General features: G+C 34.4%; 1 protein-coding gene across 3 annotated transcripts in view; it reads left to right on the top strand.

Moving 5' to 3' along the window:
- WDPCP (WD repeat containing planar cell polarity effector) overlaps positions 1 to 18,963 on the top strand; it is a 369,317-nt gene that overhangs the window by 166,972 nt on the left and 183,382 nt on the right. For all 3 annotated transcript variants that reach the window (XM_068564387.1, XM_068564386.1, XM_068564385.1), the window contains exons 11-12: positions 2,587 to 2,775; positions 5,861 to 5,984. In XM_068564387.1, the coding sequence (XP_068420488.1) occupies positions 2,587 to 2,775; positions 5,861 to 5,984 (313 nt within the window). The remainder of the gene's footprint in view (positions 1 to 2,586; positions 2,776 to 5,860; positions 5,985 to 18,963) is intronic.

Genomic DNA, 18,963 nt, shown 5'->3' with positions numbered 1-18,963 from the left:
ATTATTCTTGATATTGATAAATGTATCTTCTCTTTTTTTCTCAATTTGGCAGAAGTTGGTCAATTTTACAAATTGTTTCAAAGAACCAGCTTTTGTGTTCACTGACTTTCTCTATTATTTATTTTCATATTTTTATTATCTCCTATTTTATTTTAGGTCTAATTTGCTCTTCTTTCTCTAGGTTCTTAATGTGGAAGCTTGGATTGTTGATTTTAGACCCTTTTTCTTTTGTAATTGAATATTTAATGCTGGTAATTTCCCTCTAAGTAATACTATAACCACAGCTACATCTCACAAATTTTGATGTTATATTTTTATTTTTATTCATTTCAAAATATTTTCTAATTCGTGTTTTCTTCTTTGACCCATAGGTTATTTAGAACAGTGTTGATTAATTTCTAAATATTTAAAGATTTTCCAGATATATTTCTTTTTTCCCCACTTCCTAGTTATTTTACTACATTTTGCTGTTACCTATACCCTTGAGGTTACTTACACTTATTTAATCTGTATGGTAGAAATATTACATAACAGTGTGCAGTGGTGCATCACTTGTTCCATGACATCACATTAGTGCTTGAAATCAGCCATGGTGGGAGTATTTACATCACTTAGACTTACCAGCACACTGAGGATATAAGGGGAATATTTTCTCCCTTGAAAATCTTGGTGTATAAATCCTTAGACACTAAAAATCATCCAGATATCTTTCTGTTTTGATATCTAATTTAGTTCTATTGTGGTCTGGGAACCTATTCTGTATACTTTCAAAGCATTTAAATTTATTGAGGCTTGTTTTATCTCCCAGAATATGCTCCATCTTGGTTGGTGTTATATGTGCACTTAAAAAGAATGTGTATTCTGCCGTTGGTGGGTGAAGCATTGTATAAATGTCAATTAGGTCAAATTTACTGATGTTTTTCAAGTGTTTTCTATATTTTCAGATTTTCTGTTTATACATTTTTTTCAACTAATCAGAGAGAAATGCTGAAATCTCCAATGATAATTGTAGATTTGACTTTCTCTCCTTTTAGTTTGATAGTTTTTGCTTTATTGTTTTAGAGCTCTGTTATTAAGAATGTTTTTTCTTCATGAATTTTCAATGCTTTGTTATAAAGTTAGAATTCTAGGCTAATTCATTTTTATCTCTCAGCATTTTAAAAGCCCTACTGTTGTCTCTAGCTTGCATAATTTCAGAAGCGAAGTTTGCAATATTTTATCTTTGTTTCTCTGTTTTTATTTTATATACTTCACAGATTCCAAATAATTTCACATATGTTTTCTCATTTAGCTTTATGATTATTTGTACTGAGAAGTTTTTGTAGTTTCACTCAAATCAGTAAACATTTGTGGAAGGAAAAAGATTTTACAGATAGCTACTTTTTAAAGATTAAAAAAAAAACCAAACTCCTTAAAAGCACTAATACTTATTGTCACTTAATTACACAGAAATTGTTAGTTTCAAATGAGATCAGCCATATTTAAAAGATGATAAGATAAAACTAGAACAGAGTCCACCCCCCTTTGTTTTGTGCTCTTGCTTCTCTAAGCTTAGAAGTGGATTTTCTTTCATTTTAAAAGGGTAAGCAAATGTGTTTATGTTGTTCTAAGATATTTTATAGTAGATCTTAGTTGTGAAAGTGGATCAATAACAAGATTAATCCTGATAATTTCTTACTAATAATTACTAATAATAGAAGAGAATAATCTCAATGCCAATTTAAAATAAATTGGTATGTGGTGTCTGTGAAGAAGCTATCAATTTAGAGCACCCATTAATAAAAACAGTCCTAAAAATGTTTATATAGTCACATTATATTTGTCACGGATATTTGTACTTTTTGACCCCCAAGTACATGGGGCTGAAGACCAGATGCAACTTAGAACTAATTAAGCTGGTCAATAAGAATTATATTACATCAAAATTATCTCTAAATATATACAACAGAGGCCTAAATGACAGATGGGAAAAATTAAATTAGCTATTGTGATTTACCTAAAAGTTCTCACGTTTTTTCATTTTTAGTCTGAACAGTTTGATTATAAATTAGTTAATATGTGCTGAATGGTAAGCATAAGCTAGATGGAGTTGGTAGGTGGTATTTAAAGATTTAACCACAGTGCCATATTACTCTTGGCCCCCCCAAATCCCACATTTCTAGTACTTTATGCAAGAAATGATCACTGTTTTTTTCCTTTGTAGAAAAGTTAAATCTGTTTTTGTTATTCTACTTTTTATTTTTATTTATTTATTTATTTATCTATTTTGCTGTACTGGGTCTTAGCTGCTGCTTGTGGGATCTTCATTGTGGCATGCAGGATCTTGAGTTGTGGCATCTGGGATCTTTAGTTGCGGCATGTGGGATCTTTAGTTGTGGCATGTGGGGTCTCTAGTTGTGGCATGCGGGATCTTTAGTTGCGACATGTGGGGTCTTTAGTTGCGGCATGTGGGATCTAGTTCCCTGACCAGGGATTGAACCTGGCCCCCTTACATTGGGAGCATGGAGTCCTAGCCACTGGACCACCAGGGAAGTCCTACTTCTTATTTTTAAAAGATTCACTTGATTTTATATTTTTCTGTGACAGGTATCTTCACACAAGGACAGCTGGGCCTGGTAGACATCATCTTCCAGTACATTCACTGTGACGAGATCTGTGAGGCAATAAACATCCTGAGTAGTATGAACTGGGACACTCTGGGCTACCAGTGCTTTATCAGCATGACTGCCATCGTAAACCATCTTCTTAGACAAAAGCTCACTCCAGAGAGAGAAGGTCAGACTTAAAATATATTTCATAAATGGGTTTTGTATATACATGAAGTACATTTTATTATCAGTTATTTTTTGAGGATGTTTTGAAGTCATGTTACTGGAGATTAGAAGATAAAAATGTTAATGCCCTATTAAACTGACAAAATGAGATATCAAATAATTACTCCCATATGGTACTTACTGTATAGTATTTGTCAATGTAATAACTTTTCTGTATACACCTATGTTGGAACTCACAATGAAGTCACTGTATATTTCAGACTAAGTTCATGTGTAGAATATGCTCAGATTTCAAACTTTGATGAGGAATTTCATGTACTCTCTAGGGTTTGGAAGACAAAGGGCCCTAAACAAAGTCCTTATTTCTCCTTTACTTTAGACATCAGTATTTTTCTTTCACATCCCAAGTTCTTTGTCCAGACAGTAGACCTTACAACTGATTTTGTGTGTGTGTGTGTGTGAGAATTGCAGCCCAGGCTGTTCCTTCTTGTTTTCATTCTAACTGAGAGTTCTGATACCCGTCTCCCTTCTGCGTGCTAGGATTTCCCAACCTTCTCTTAATAAGTTATTTTGCCCATAGGATCTCAGATGTTTATTGTCAAAGAGAGGCAAGGCACTGTTAACAAAGAAAAAAAAAAAAAATATATGTGCCACATACAATAATGAAATCAATTTTTATATTTGCCGGTTGTCCAGTGTATGTTATTTTTATTATGAGTAATTTATTTACTTAATGTAAAATGCATCTAAACATTCTTGCATTCATATCTTTATTTCAAATGTTTGTAATAAGCATTGATATTAACAGTGGGAAATCATGGCCAATGAGAAACTTTCTGTATGTGATTTACAAGGTAAGGAAAACAGGGAATATGTCACAAGGCCTTTACTGGAGAGCTTTTCTTCCCCACTATTTTCTTTCCATGTTTATAGATTTTCTTATTCCATTTTATTACGTTTCCAAAGTAAACAAATTGTTTAGATAGTATTCTGTACATAACCTTCATTTTACTAATTTTAGAGAAGAATAATCAGCAAGAACATGTTTTTTCAAGAAGTCTGCATCATGAGACTTGGCCCCAACTCATAGGAGGCCCACAATAAATATTTATTTAATGTTAATTGAATGTGCTTTTTGGAGATAGTCCAACACATCTACGGAGATTCCAGTACTTCTGCAATGAGAAAATGCATAGCACAGTGCTTGGCCCACAGTAGGTACTCAATGAATATTAGTTAAAAATAAAAAGAAGATTATAACTTCAAAATTTTAGGGTTCTAGGATTACTGTAATATTTCTACCTGCAGAGTTATCTCAAGTAGTTATTTATTAGTATTGGTACACTCTTCAGGTTGGGTAGATAGCAGAGGAAAAAAAAAGTAGCAGGGTCCCTAAAGAAAGCCTGTTATGGTACACATAATCCATGCAAGATACTCTAAATTTACAGTTGAAGAAATATGAAGAAGATAAAATATTGACTCTTACTCAGGACACTGAGAAATTGCTAGCACCTTAGTGAATTTGTGTTGTAAGATACCTGTGTAGTAAGAAGGATTATTAGGGAATTCACAAATGGGTATTATCAGATTCCCACCTTAATAAAGGATATTATCAAGGAACCATATTGGGTGGATAGGGAAATAAAAAGCTTGTATGATATATTAGGCTATTAAAATAAAATGCTTGCATGATGCTGGGTTATCAGAATATGTACATTTTAAGTAGGTATATGCATTTTTCCCCAAGTAACTGCAAAACACATTTCTAAAACATTTACAGTTCTTCTCTATTGAGATTTAGTCTATCTGAATCTAACAAATTTGACATGGTAATTTGTTTTCCTCTTATTAGTGGAACCCAGTGAGCTCTTTTATTTGTAGCTGTGCTGTGGTTGTCTTTGAGATCTTCATTTCTGCCTTAAACATCAAGCTGGGCTATCTAATGAATCTATAACTGTGCTGGGAGCTACGAGTATTCCATGTAGGCTCAAACATTTCAGATGTACGGAACATGCTGTCAAGAAAACAAGCAATGGCAAGAGAATCTGGCTTGCTTTCACAATGGCATTGCTGTATTCAATTTTAATCTAAATTGACTGCTGCTTTGAAAGAAAATGCCACTAAGGTTCATCTTACTTTACTGTCTAGATCTGAGATTAAAAAAAGAAATAACTAACAGCTTAGCCAAGTCCATAGCAATTACTCTGACGAGGTATGTAATACTTTCAAACCCAAATATGCTTAAAACTAAAGAGTTTTGCTAAATAAGGAATTGTTCATTCAACCTAGTGCTAGTAGCATAAAAATCAGTGGAGTCTTACTGTGAACTGTATTCTCATACAACTCTCACCATTATGGTAATTATATATTTTCCAGGTATTTCTTGGAAGAAGCACAACCCCATTGGCATGTCTTGGTAAAAGTGTAAATTAGGCAAAATGTGCTTTTTTGTCCCAGTCACTAGCCCTTTGGCTTATCAAAACCTGCTCTCCAATCCTTCCTTCCTAGGAGGGTGTCAGTTGACCAAAGCAGATTAACATACCTCCCAGGGGTGTTAACTTTCACACTTGGACAAAACCAACAATCTTGTTGTTTAGGACAGGATTTAAGGAAGGTATAGGGAATTTCAGTCTTTCTCTAAAGTTGTAATAGAGAGATATTATTACTCCAATCAGGATATTTTTATTTGTATTATTTTTTTAAACATTTCTAATACTGATTTCAGCTAAAGAGAGTAAATGTTGAGCACACTGTGAGTTGATTTTACTGGAAATACTAGTTCAAACTGTGTTACTCTGATGAGTCACTGTTTTAATTACCCATTTGTGGTGAGAGGTTGATTCATTATGGATTTCTTCAGTTTTGACAGCTTTTTGTTGCTCAGAGTCATTGTCAGCTTTGCTTCAAGTGAAAGTTTATACACAGGTTTGTTTTTGTATCAGCTGTCATATTTTAATTTCATCTTTCCTGCAACAAGCTCACATTTCATCCAAGTTTGCAAAACCTGACTGACTGCAAACATGAGTATTCTGTTGTAATTGAAGGAGTTTCACTTGTTTTAGTGCTGCTATGTTTGAATTCCACAGCACAGCTTGAGGCAAGCCTTGGAACCTTCTATGCTCCAACAAGACCACTCCTGGATACAACTATATTGGAATACAGAGACCAAATCAGCAAATATGCAAGGAGATTCTTCCACCACTTACTCAGGTGAATGATATCTTTGGATTAATTAGTGTCAGACTAATTACCTATTCAAGGAGCCATCTTCTTTAATTAGAATATTCCATAATATGGCTATCTCTTTTCTAATAGTCTGTCCCCTAAGAGAAAAACAAATTGGCTCTTGATATTCTTTATTTAATTCGTTCTTGTTTTCCTATTAAGGACTATATTGGAATATTGTTGAGGGCTTTTACATCATTACTACACTTTAATATAATTGCCCCTTTAATACAAAAGCAAAAAATACCAGCTATGTAAAGTGAATTTAAAAATATTAATTGTACCCTTAACAATAGAGAAATGTTTATTTTAATTGCAGCTAAAATGAATGTGCTATAATGTTCTAAGACAGTCACGGGTCTGCTTTACTTTCAGAATTACTGTAGAGAAATTTGCTCATTGTCTTCCTATACAAGGTGGCAAGTTGCTAGCTTCACTGTGCCTCATTTTCTCTGCTTTAATTTCCTTTAATTCTTTTAATCTTATGGATTATATGAAAAATTAGATAATGTCAAGAAATTACTCTGAGACAGATACTGCAGAAGTTGAAGGACAAGTACATATAGCATTTCTCTCTATATAAAGTTCAAAAAATAGATGGATGGAAGATGAATGGATGGATAGAGATGGATGGATGGATGGATAGATAGATAGGTAACTAGCTAGTTAGTTACTTTAGGGATACATCTGAATATGTCAATGCTAGAAGTAAAAGCAAAGAAGTGAGTATAACAAAATTTAGGATATTGTGGAGTGGGTTAAGAGAAATATGAGAGGAACAAGCCCATGGAGCCACCAAGGTATTAGTAATGTTCCATTTCTTAAGATGAGTGGGGTATATATCAGGGTCCAATAAAAATTATTATTCTTTTAGCTGAAAGTATACATTTTGTGTACTTTTATATATATTTTATAATAGAAAGTAATAGAATTTTCAGTTTCATGTACCGTAAATTACATTGAGTTGAATTTAGAGTTTTAATTTTACTTACAGTATAACCTAGCTGTTGTAGTTCTTTTTAACTCAAGCAATTTCATGTATAGTCTCCCCTTTTTTTCTCAGAACAACCCTGCTAAGGAGGTATTATCAATTGACAAATGAGTAAACTATTTATAAAGTGGCACTTTGATCTCTACCCAACAGTGAAACCTTTGGAAAACAGTCTTTTTAGAAGCTGAGAGATGTTAATATATTGCATGAGTTATGACCTACAATTGAATATTGCCTTTTTATCTGAACGATTTTAGTATATTCTAAGAGATTCTTCACCCTAAATGAGGCAGTGTTCTGTGTATAAGCATATGCATAGACATGACAAAAATACTGGGACTGATGTAGTACTGATGTAACCACACAGACTCTAACTTTTCTGTGTGGTTACATCTGGAATTGAATGTTGTCTCTTAGGGTATACTGGGTTTTTCATATTTCCTTTTTTGCATGCTTTCTACTATTTCAATTATAATGAATGTTTAGTAGTTCTTTTGACAGTAGCCTATACACGGCATTATGAAAAAAGGAACGTTAAGTGTAGAAGAAATTGAATGAGATAGCTTAAGTTGGAACCATCCTTTTGTTTAATCTGCTGCCAAGAAGTTCTCCTGCTTAAGGGAAGAGAAAAAGGGCAAATACTTTTTTGTATTTGTGAAGTACTAGAATTGCATTACCCTCTGTATTAGGTTAGCCAGTATTTTAATACTCTAAAAAAAAGTTATTAGATAATGGAATAAGTCCTAAACAGTAAAGATCATCATAAAGAATTTTAAATTAAAGATGAAGAAAAGAAGCATCATGCAGAGTAGGGATATACCTAAGATCACCCACTGGTTAAGCTGAGGACTCAGATTGCTTGAGTCCAGATTAGAAAAAAAATAAAATGTTATATTGATTTTAATATCAAAAAGTATATGGTGGGGCTTCCCTAGCGGGGCTACTCTTCATTGCGGTGCACGGGCTTCTCATTGCAGTATCTTGTTGCGGAGCAGGGGCTCTAGGCGCACGGGCTTCAGTAGTTGTGGCTCATGGGCTTCAGTAGTTGTGGCTCACGGGCTTCAGTAGTTGTGGCTCACGGGCTTCAGTAGTTGTGGCTCACGAGCTCTAGAGCACAGGCTCAGTGGTTGTGGCATGTGGGCTTGTAGTCGTGGCTTGCGGGCTCTAGAACGCAGGCTCAGTAGTTGTGGCACACAGGCTCAGTAGTTGTGGCTCACAGGCTCAGTAGTTGTGGCACACTGGCTTCGTTGCTCCGCGGCATGTGGGATCTTCCCAGACCAGGGCTCGAACCCCTGTCCCATGCATTGGCAGGCGGATTCTTAGCCACTGTGCCACCAGGGAAGCCCCTATTGCTGATATTTTAAAGGATACAAATAAACAGCCAGATGAAGAGATGCATAGGGCAAGTTATGTGGGAAAGGACTCGAAGCCTCTGTGCCCTCTCCAAGTGCACCACCTTCCCAGCACCTCCATATATTCACCAATCCAGAAGCTCTCTGAATCTCCTCCTTTTGAGTATGTATGGAGGCTCCATTACATAGGCATGATTGATTAAATTACTGGCCATTGGTGATTAATTCAACCTCTGGCTCCCCTTTCCTCCCTCCTCCCCAGAAGTCCAGGAGTGAGACTGAAGTTCTAACTCTCTAATCATGTGGTTGGTTTCTCTGACAACCAAACCCCATCTGTAGAGGCTTTCAGAAAGTCACCTCATTAACCTAAACTCAGGTATGGTTGAAAGGGGATTGTTATGAATTACAAAAGACTTTCCTTTCACCTTTTTGGCTCCTTATCACTTAGGAAGTTCCAGGGAGCTCCTTTGTCACAAACAGTACAAAGATCTAACATATATATTTCTTATTATAAATCACAATATCATAGAAGGAAGATGCAGGTTTGCCTAAACTAAGTTCAGAAGGTGATTGTTCACCTCTCTGCTTCCATAAAATTGAATAGTCCTCCAGAACTACTGAATAGGGAAGTATTAATGGAATATTACTCAGCCATAAAAAGAGATGGAGTTATTTGTAGTGAGGTGCATGGATCTAGAGTCTGTCATACAGAGTGAAGTAAGTCAGAAGGAGAAAAACAAATATCGTATGCTAACACATATATATGGAATCTAAAAAAAAAATAGTTCTGAAGAACCTAGGGGCAGCACAGGAATAAAGACGCAGACGTAGAGAATGGGCTTGAGGACACAGGGAGGGGGAAGGGTAAGCTGGGACGAAGTGAGAGAGTGGCATTGACATACATACACTACCAAATGTAAAATAGACAGCTAGTGGGAAGCAGCCGCATAGCACAGAGAGACCAGCTCGGTGCTTTGTGTCCACCTAGAGGGGTGAGATAGGGAGGGTGGGAGGGAGACGCAAGAGGGAGGGGATATGGGGATATATGTATACGTATAGCTGATTCACTTTGTTATACAGCAGAAACTAACACAACATTGTAAAGCAATTGTACTCCAATAAAGATGTTAAAAAAAATAGGGAAATATTAACAGGTAGGAGCTTTTCATTATAAATAAATAGAAACTATAAGAGGAACTCCTAAATATTGATGAAATAAAAGGGCAGACATTTCAGTGAATGTGCCACATATGAAGCTTATTTTACCAACATGGAAATATGTTATAAAGGATTAATAGTTAATTTTACTTGTTTATTTCCCCTCTTAACTATAAGACTATTGTTTTCTGACTCAAATGGTATTATGTGATTGTGGCACAGAGAGTCATATTTTTAAAATGCTTATAAAATAGTAAGCAAAATCTTGGGATAGGGAGCTTTATTGCCTAGAAATAAAAATATCATGTTTATAAAATATTTGTGGGGAAATGTACTGATGTCTGCATTCTTCTTGGCACTGCAACAAAAAAGTAAGATGAACTGATGGATAGAAAGGGAGATGAATAGATATGTGATAAAACAATGTTGTAAAATGATGACAGAATCTAGGTTGTAAAAATATAAATATATTATTTCAACTTTCCTGGATGTTTGAAAATTTGTATAATATGTTGGAGGATAATACATATTATGTTGGAGTCAATATTTACACTTAGAATTCAGAAAAAAAAGGTAGTCTTTTAGAAATGGCTCTTGGCTTATGAAAAATATATATGTTAGGCAAAAAAATTGTTAACCACTTTGACTTTTAAATAGCTTTTAAAATTTTACTTTTTACTAATGGAGCTATACACAGTAAATAAAACAATTATATGAAACCAATTCAAAAAACAAAAATACTAAAACTGCTACCTAAGAATATTTAGAGAATAAGACAGAATGATCTACAGAGAAAAACTTCCTGGTCAGATCATCTATTTAATGGATAATATATTTAAAATATTTGTTTAAAGCATGGTAGAGCTGGCAGGAAACTAAGGGAAACACTCAGAGGTTGAAATGACAAGGATGCTTGATTCCACAAGAATAAGCAAAGTCAAAGTTTGCCTTGAGGGCATCTGCTGGCACCTGGCAGTGAGGTGCTTGATTTATAAAGGCTGTGTACTCAGAGGGTTGGAGACAAAGCATAGGGCTCAAGCAGAGTGGGAGACTGGATCAGAGATCCCCACATCAATCTAGGACCCTTGAAGGGCAACATCTTCCTTGAGAGAACTAAAAGGAAGGAAGGTATGAGATGCAAGAAGGAATGGTGGACAAAAATAATGTTAAACTTGTGGGAACTTAAACAAAAATGGATCATGTAAAACATAACCACTAATGTCTAATTCAGGTGGTTAAATAAAGAAAAATCCTGGATAATGACAACATAGAAATCAGAAGAGAAGTGAAGAAGTTAAAGCATTCTAAGGTCCTTGACTTTTTAAGAGGAAGGTAGAGATACTTATTAATACCAGATTTTATTCAGTAAAAGATACATGGTAGAATTTCTAAGGTAATCACTGAAAGAATAGAAATAGAGTGTATACTTGTCAAACAGAGTGAAAATGTTGGATAAGGAAAAAAAAATTCAACCCCAAAGAAGGCAAGAATTGGGGGAAGGTACAGCATGCAGGGGGAAGAAACAGAAAAAAAGATGAAAAACAGAAAACACAATGAGGTAGTAGAAATGAATTTTAAAAATCAATAATCATTGTCAATTTAAGGAGGTTAAAATTTTCATTCGCAGAGATTGTTGAAACAGAGTTTTTTCTACGTTTTTACAAGAGACACCTAACACATAGAAAGTTTAAAAGCTAGAGAATGGAAAAAAATTATACTAAGTCAATACCAAAAGAGGCTTAATAATGTTATATAAATAGTCTTTAAAGCAAAATCAGTAGTACAGATTATAGAGATCAATATCAACAGAAAAATCAATTCACCAGTAAGATATAACAATTCTAAACGTGTATAATATAGCTTGAGTACACATAAAATAAAAATTGACCACTTTCATAGTTAGAAATTTTAATTCCCTTGGTGTGGTAATTGATAGATTAAGTGAACAAAGTATAATTAAGGAAATAGAGAATATGAACAGGCACTATTGTTAGAGCTAGAATATAGCAATGAACAAAACAGACACACACACAAAAATCTATGGCATCATAAAGTTTACAGTTGGTGAAGGAAACATTATGTAAATAAGTAGGTAAAATATATAGAATGTTAAGTAATGATACATACCATGAAGAAGAACAAAACAGGGACAGGAACTAGGGAGCACTGGGTGGTGAGGCCTCCCTAAGAAGGTGAAATATGAGTTAAATCCCAGCACTTTGGCTGGAGCAGTGAATGAGAGGCAGAATAATAAGAGCTTGGGTCAGAGGTCTAGCAGGTGGTAATATAGGACTTTTGTTGGCTGTTGTAAGGAACCGGGATTTTTCTCTTGAATAATAGGGCAAGTCAGTAGATGATCTGGACCAACTAATGAATGAATCACTCAGATGCTATGTTGAAAATAGACCTTTGAAGGCCAAGAGCAAGGAGACCATTTGGGAGGCTGCTGCAATAATTGAGTGAGAAATGGTGACCATTTAGAGCAGATTGGTAGCAAGAGGGATGAGGATAGAGTGCTTGGACTTTGGACATATTGAAGGTTTGGCTAATAGCATTTGCTCACAGACTGGATGAAGCATATGATAGAAGGAGAAGGTAAGGATGACTTTAAGTGTTTGGATCTCAGCAACTGGAAAAATGGAGTTGCCATTGACAAGACTGGTAAGACTGCAGAAAGAATAGGTAGTGGGAAAAGGTCAAGAGATTGGTTTTGAACATGTTGAGTTTGAATGAGGAATTCAGAGGTAAGTTCTGAGGCAGAGTTATAAGGGAAATATATAGCTTTAAATGTTTGTATTGGAAAAGAAGAAAGGCTCAAAATTAAAGAACCATGCAATTTAAAACATTATTTATAATGGCCAAGATATGGAAGCAAACTAAGTGTCCACTGAAAGATGAATGGATTAAAAAGATGTGGTCTATATTAATACAATGGACTATTACTCAGTCATAAAAAAGAATGAAATCTTGCCATTTGAAACAACATGGATGGACCTAGAGGGTATTATGGTAAGTGAAATAAGTCAGACAGAGAAAGACAAATACTGTATGATTTCACTTCTATGTGGAATATAAAAACAAAACAAATGAACAAACAACAAAACAGAAACAGACTCATCGATTCAGAGAACAAACATGTGGTGGCCAGAGGGGAGATGAGTTGGGGGGGGTGAGTAAAATAGGTGAGGGAGAGTAAGAGGTACAGACTTCCAGTTACGAAATAAATGAGTCACAGTGATGGAATACACAGCATGAGGAATATAGTCAATAATATTATAATAACTTTATATGGTGACAGATTGTAACTAGACTTATTGCAGTGATCATTTTGTAATGTATAGAGATATCAAATCACTATAGCAATTATACTTCAATTTTTTTTAAAAAGCACCATGCAATTTAAGAAATTCAAAAAATATTAGCAAAATAAACCTAAAAAAAGTAGAAGGAAGGAAATAATATATTCTCAGAAATTAATGTAACAAAAAATTATAAAAGAGGATTAATAAAGCTAAGCATTTGTTCTTTGACAAGATTGGTAAAATAGAAAATAATGAACAATATTAGGGATATACTAAAAGTGACCTAATGATAGACATGTCAGAGATTTTAAAAAATTAAAATAAAGGGAACACTATGAACAACTTCATTACAACAAACTTGAAAAATTAGGTGAAATGGAGAATTTCTTAGAAAAATAAAAATAACCAAAACTGAGTGAAAAAGAAATGGATCTGAATAGCTCTATAACCATTAATGAAATTAAATTAGTAATTAACATTTTTCCCACAAAGTAAGCCACAGTCCCAAGATGTTTTTAACAAATGAGGATCCATCACTATACTCACACAACTTTTTCTTCATTGTTTTTCTTTTAGCTGTTTTTTTCAAATGCATATTTATTTACATAGCTGTAATCATTGAGTACATGAAATTTTAAAGAAAAACATCCTAAGAGTTAATTCACTATGATGGCCTTCTAAGAGACTTTTACTTTCTTTGATATGGTACTTAGATTTAAAGATTGTTTAACTCTAGAAAGTGACTCACACATATATGAACAGACCTTTGTTTAGGAAAAGGATCAAAGATCAAAAAGGGAAAATAAGCAGAAGGGAACAAGGACAAAACCTTAAGGCCTTAAACTGAAAGCAACTAGATAAATGTGCTTTTATAGACGACGGAGCTTGTTTTCATGTGGGACCAGTTAGGGCTGGTTGGGTATAGGGGCACTTGAGATTCCCGCCAGGGGGTGAGGGGCCTTCTACCATAATGATGATTTGAAAAAAAAGTTGTGATACTATTCAGTAAATTGGTAAACCAAACAAAATTTGTTGAGGATAGGTGCAAATAACTTGAAGGCTGTTTCATGAACAAATTTGACACACTTGGCTCTTCTTCCTCAAGGTTCCCCTTTTGTAGTTAATCAGGGGTATGAGCCAGGGATGTGGCCCAAAGCATCCAAACTGTGTTGCATTTGGCAGTATGGCTTTCCTTTTCAGTATCCCTTCCCTATATATGACTACACCAGTGAAATAAGTCCTTAGATTTTACTTATATTGCTCACATTCTCTCTCAGATTTTTATGTCTAAAAATCAAAATGGGCAAAAACTGCATTGTTAAAAGGAAAATCATGATTATTTGAAAAGCCACCATAATAACCATTCTGTTCCATTGGAATTACTGTAATGGCCTTAAGAACTCTCTTTTGTCCAGTGTGAGAGAAATAGACTAGATTCATTATAGAGGTGGAGTTAAGAATAGGGATAGTCTGCTTGTTAGGCATCATATTGAATGGATGAATCTTAAGACTTTTTTCACTCTAGTCATTACTGTTTTCATTTGTGATGTACAAAATTTGTTTTCTGCCTAAATTCTAGTTGAGTTGTCTATTCAGAACTGCTTGTCATTCTCATTTTCTCTTGGATGTAACTTCCCACTGTCTTCTCTGTTACTCTTATTCAATGAGTGATTTACTGGGCCGGGGTAAAAGGCCACATTTATAAGTGAGTGAACTGTGTCTGCAGGCCTGACACTTCTGATCAAGACAGTTGTTGACCTCAAACCCCAGACTGGCCCCAAATGATGGCCTCCTCATGCTTCTCGTCAGGAAGTCTTACTCTCTTTAGTTTGGCAGATGAAAGGGATTAAAAGACACTAGGATTTATTCACATTCACTGTATTAAATAAATGGCACCTAGCTGCAATTGGTATGTACTAGAGACGAATATGGACATGTAACATGGACCATGTAACAAAGTTACAGCTACTTTTAAAAAAGCTGTGGCGTGAGGACAGCCTTTACCAACATGGCAAAAATCAAAGATGTCTTCTCAGATAGTGAAGGACATACATGGTATGCAACTTGTGGCTATTAAGAGAGTGATGATGATTCTTGGCTGTTGACACTCATGAAGACTTAAGTCTAGGAGAAATTCGGCTTTGTTAGAGATTCTAACCTGTTGAGGTCTGAAAAGAGACATGCAGAGAAGATACAGTCAACAATTTATTAGGCAGATTGTTTACATCTGCAGATCTCATAGCTCAAGGAAAGACCATGATGGAGTATAAAAAATGAACCTCAGTAAATAAGTTTCAGAATATGTCTACTTTTATGTGAAATGTTTCCTTTGTGTTTGATAAAGTGTAGACATAATGTTAATAATTCTTTTCTCTTTTATTGTATATTTAAACTTAACTCAAAAAACTATGAACAGATGTTATAACCTTATTTCTAATTATAGTAAGTATTCGCCCCCATCTGTCATCTTCTAGAGTAGACAGGATAAGTACCATTCACTTCCTATTTTTTTAATTCCCCCCACTTCCCTTTCCTTCCCCACTGATAACCATGTTCAAATAATAAAATATTCAGCTTGCTGTAGATTCTCATTCTTATTAACTATCTCATAAAATTTTATAGAAAGAGGTGCTTGGGTTTTGTCAGTACCTGGAGAACTAAGGAGCATCTATCTAAATTTTAGGGAGGTAACAAATACTAGCTTTCCTTAGAAAGCTAGCCTGTGGGCCTCAGCAGTGTTGAAATGGCTGGAAAAAAGACATTACTTTGGTGAAATCTTTAGTGAACACACTGATCACATGTGGTTGCTGCTCTGAGAGGATACGTATTTGTCTTTTAGTTCATAGGTTTTATAAATAAATGTTGTTTAAACCTAAAGCCCCCCATGAATTCAAGTCTTCCTTATCCACAGGACTGTGCATTGTCATTATAGTTTAGAACACTCAGCTACATTTTTTCCAAAATAAACTTCCTGATTGTCTAAGTAATACATGATTTTCTTTCACAATATAATATCATTGTCTTCTTTTCATGTCAGTAAACATAGATCCACATCATGCATTATAGAGATGTACCACTATAATTTATTCAGCCATCCTCCTATGTATGGACATGGACTATTTCCAAATTGTTGCTACTATGAGCAATGCTGTAATAGATGTCATATTCACATATATTCTCACACACACATACACACACACTTTTGTGCATTTATCTGATTATTTCCTGAGAATGAATTACTATAAGTGAAATTTCCTAGTCAGAGTTATTCATATTTATAAGATTCTTGATATATTTTTGTCAAATGTTCCTGTCACCATTTTGTCAAATTAGTCATCATATCCACAGTTGAAATAATCAATATCTTAAAGCGTTGAAAATTAAATAGGTGAAATTTGGCACCTTGCTGCTTTAATTTTTGTTGTAGTAAATTCTTCTTATTTAAAATTTTTAAATAATAAACTTTATTGTTTAGAGCAATTAAGTTCATGGCAAAATCGAGAGGAAAGTGTAGAGATTTTCCATATACCCTGTCTCTCCAACCTTCTTTAATATTAATATCTTTTTTTACTAATGGTTATTGCATACATTTTCCTATACACACACACACACACACACACACACACACACATAGGCTATTTGTATTTTGTGAAAGGTTACTATTTAATGTGTGACGGTTAAAGCTAGGGGCTTTATAAATATGATCACATTTAATCCTCACATCATAGTATGTAAGCATATATTATTCTTATTTTATAGCTGAGGATATTCAGAGTGATTAAGTAACTTGTATAACAATTATATATAATATATGGCAGACCAGAATCCTAACTTGAGTCCATCTGACCTCAAAGTCCACGCCCTTCACCATTATACTAGAAACTGAATCACCTCAAGAGGTAAGGAGTTCCTGTTTTCTAGAGGTATTTGATAAAAGAGGAGATGTATACTGGTATGGAGGGACAGTGCAGTATAGAGGGAAGCAACTGAGAATTTTGAATATGGGCATTCTTACCATTCCTTAGCTTCAGTTTCTTGATTTGTATCAATAAATAAGGATAATCATGGTACCTACCACACTGGGATGTTATTAGAATTAATATAATAATCCTTATAATAGGAGCATGTGGTACAATCTGGTACATAATAAGGTCCCATAAATGCTATTATTGATTATGGTGTTGTAGAGGTTTAATAAGATGAAGGTGGACTAAATGAACTTTTACAACACTATTTCCCAAGCTTTCCTCATTACTGCCACCTCAAGGAGAAAAAATACATTTTAACTAAATAAATTTAATTTCTTCCTAAAAAGATAAGTTAAAGTCTAAGTAATAAGATTTCTTAGGTAGAGTTAAACTTTGGAGGCCCACAAACTGTTGTAATACCTAAGATTTTTTAATCCCTAAGAAGTAAATTTTTGCCCTTGAAGGTGATATTGGTCTCATTGAGAATGCTGTTTTAGAAGGAAATGCCTCCATTTAAAATCAAACAAAATTCAAAATTGACAAACTCATAGGGGAGTTATCCTAGGTTTGAGGGAGGAAATGGGACTAAATGAGGTTTCCTTGTAGTTTTTTTGGTAGTTGTTTAAAATTAATTTATTTTATTGCTGTATAGTTGATTTACAATTTATGTTAATTTCATGTGTACAGTGTTATGATTCAATATTTTTATAGATTATACTCCATTTTAAAGATATTACAAAATAATGGCTATATTTCCCCGTGCTGTATAATATATTCTTTTTGCTTATCTATTTTGTATACAGCAGTTTGTATCTCTTAATCCCATTTACCTATTTTGCCCCCCCCACCTTCCCTTTCCCCACTGGTAACTACTAGTTTATTTTCTATATCTGTGAGTCTGTTTCTGTTTTGTTATATATATTCATTTCTTTTATTTTTTAGATTCTATATATAAGTGATAACATACAGTATTTGCCTTTCTCTGTCTGACTTCTTTCACTAAGCACACACTCTCTAGGTCCATCACATTGTTGCAAATTACAGAATTTCATTCTTTTTTATGGCTGAGTAATATTCCATTGTGTGTGTGTGTGTGTGTGTGTGTGTGTGTACCACATCTTTATCCATTCTTCTGTTGACAGACAGTTGGGATGCTTCCATATCTTGGCTATTGTAAATCACACCGCTATGAACATTGAGGTAGATGTATCTCTTCAAATTAGTATTTGGGGTTGTTTTCCAGATATATACCCGGGAGTGGAATCACTGGATCATGTGGTAGTTCTCTTTTTAGTTTTTTGAGGAACCTCCATACTGTTTTCCATAGTGGCAGCAACAATTTACATTCCCACCAAAAGTATACTAGGGTTACCTTTCCTCCACATCCTTGCCAACTTGTTACTTTTCGATGATAGCCATTCTGACAGGTGTGAGGTTATATATCATTGTGGTTTTGATTTTCATTTCTCTAATGATTAGCGACGTTGAGCATCTTTTCATGTGCTTGTTAGCCATCTGTATGTATTCAGTTCAGTTTCTTTCATCAGTGTCTTATAGTAAAAGTACAGGTCTTTTACCTCCTTAAGTAGATTTATTCCTAGATATTTTATTATTTTTCATGCAATGGTAAATGGAATTGTTTCCTTAATTTCTCTTTCTGATAGTTCATTGTTAGTGTATAGGAATGCAACACATTTCTGTATATTAATTTTGTGTCCAGCAACTTTACCAAATTCATTGTTTGGCTCTACTAGTTGTCTGGTGGAGACTTTAGGGTTTTCTATATATAGTTTCATGTCAGCTGCAAATAGTGAGTTTTACTTCTTCCCTTCCAAATCTGAATGCCTTTTCTTTTTTTTTTTCTTCTCTGATTGCTGTGGCTAGGACTTCCAATCCTATGTTAAATAGAAGTGGTGAGAGCGGGCATCCCCTGTCCTGACTTTAGAGGAAAGGCTCTCACCTTTTCATCACAGCGTATGTTGTTAGCTGTGGGTATATCATATACTGTCTTTGTTGAGATTTGTTCCCTCAGTGTTGATGAGAGTTTTTATCATATATGAATGTTGAATTTTATCAAATGCTTTTTCCACATCTATTGAGATGATCATTTGATTTTTATTCTTCCTTTTGTTAATGTAGTATCAATCACATTGATTTGTGAATATTGAACCATCCTTGCATATCTGGAATAAA

Source organism: Eschrichtius robustus, chromosome 15, assembly GCF_028021215.1.
Source record: "Eschrichtius robustus isolate mEscRob2 chromosome 15, mEscRob2.pri, whole genome shotgun sequence".
Taxonomy (NCBI): Eukaryota; Metazoa; Chordata; class Mammalia; order Artiodactyla; family Eschrichtiidae; genus Eschrichtius; species Eschrichtius robustus.
This window is presented reverse-complemented; position numbering and strand designations above follow the sequence as displayed.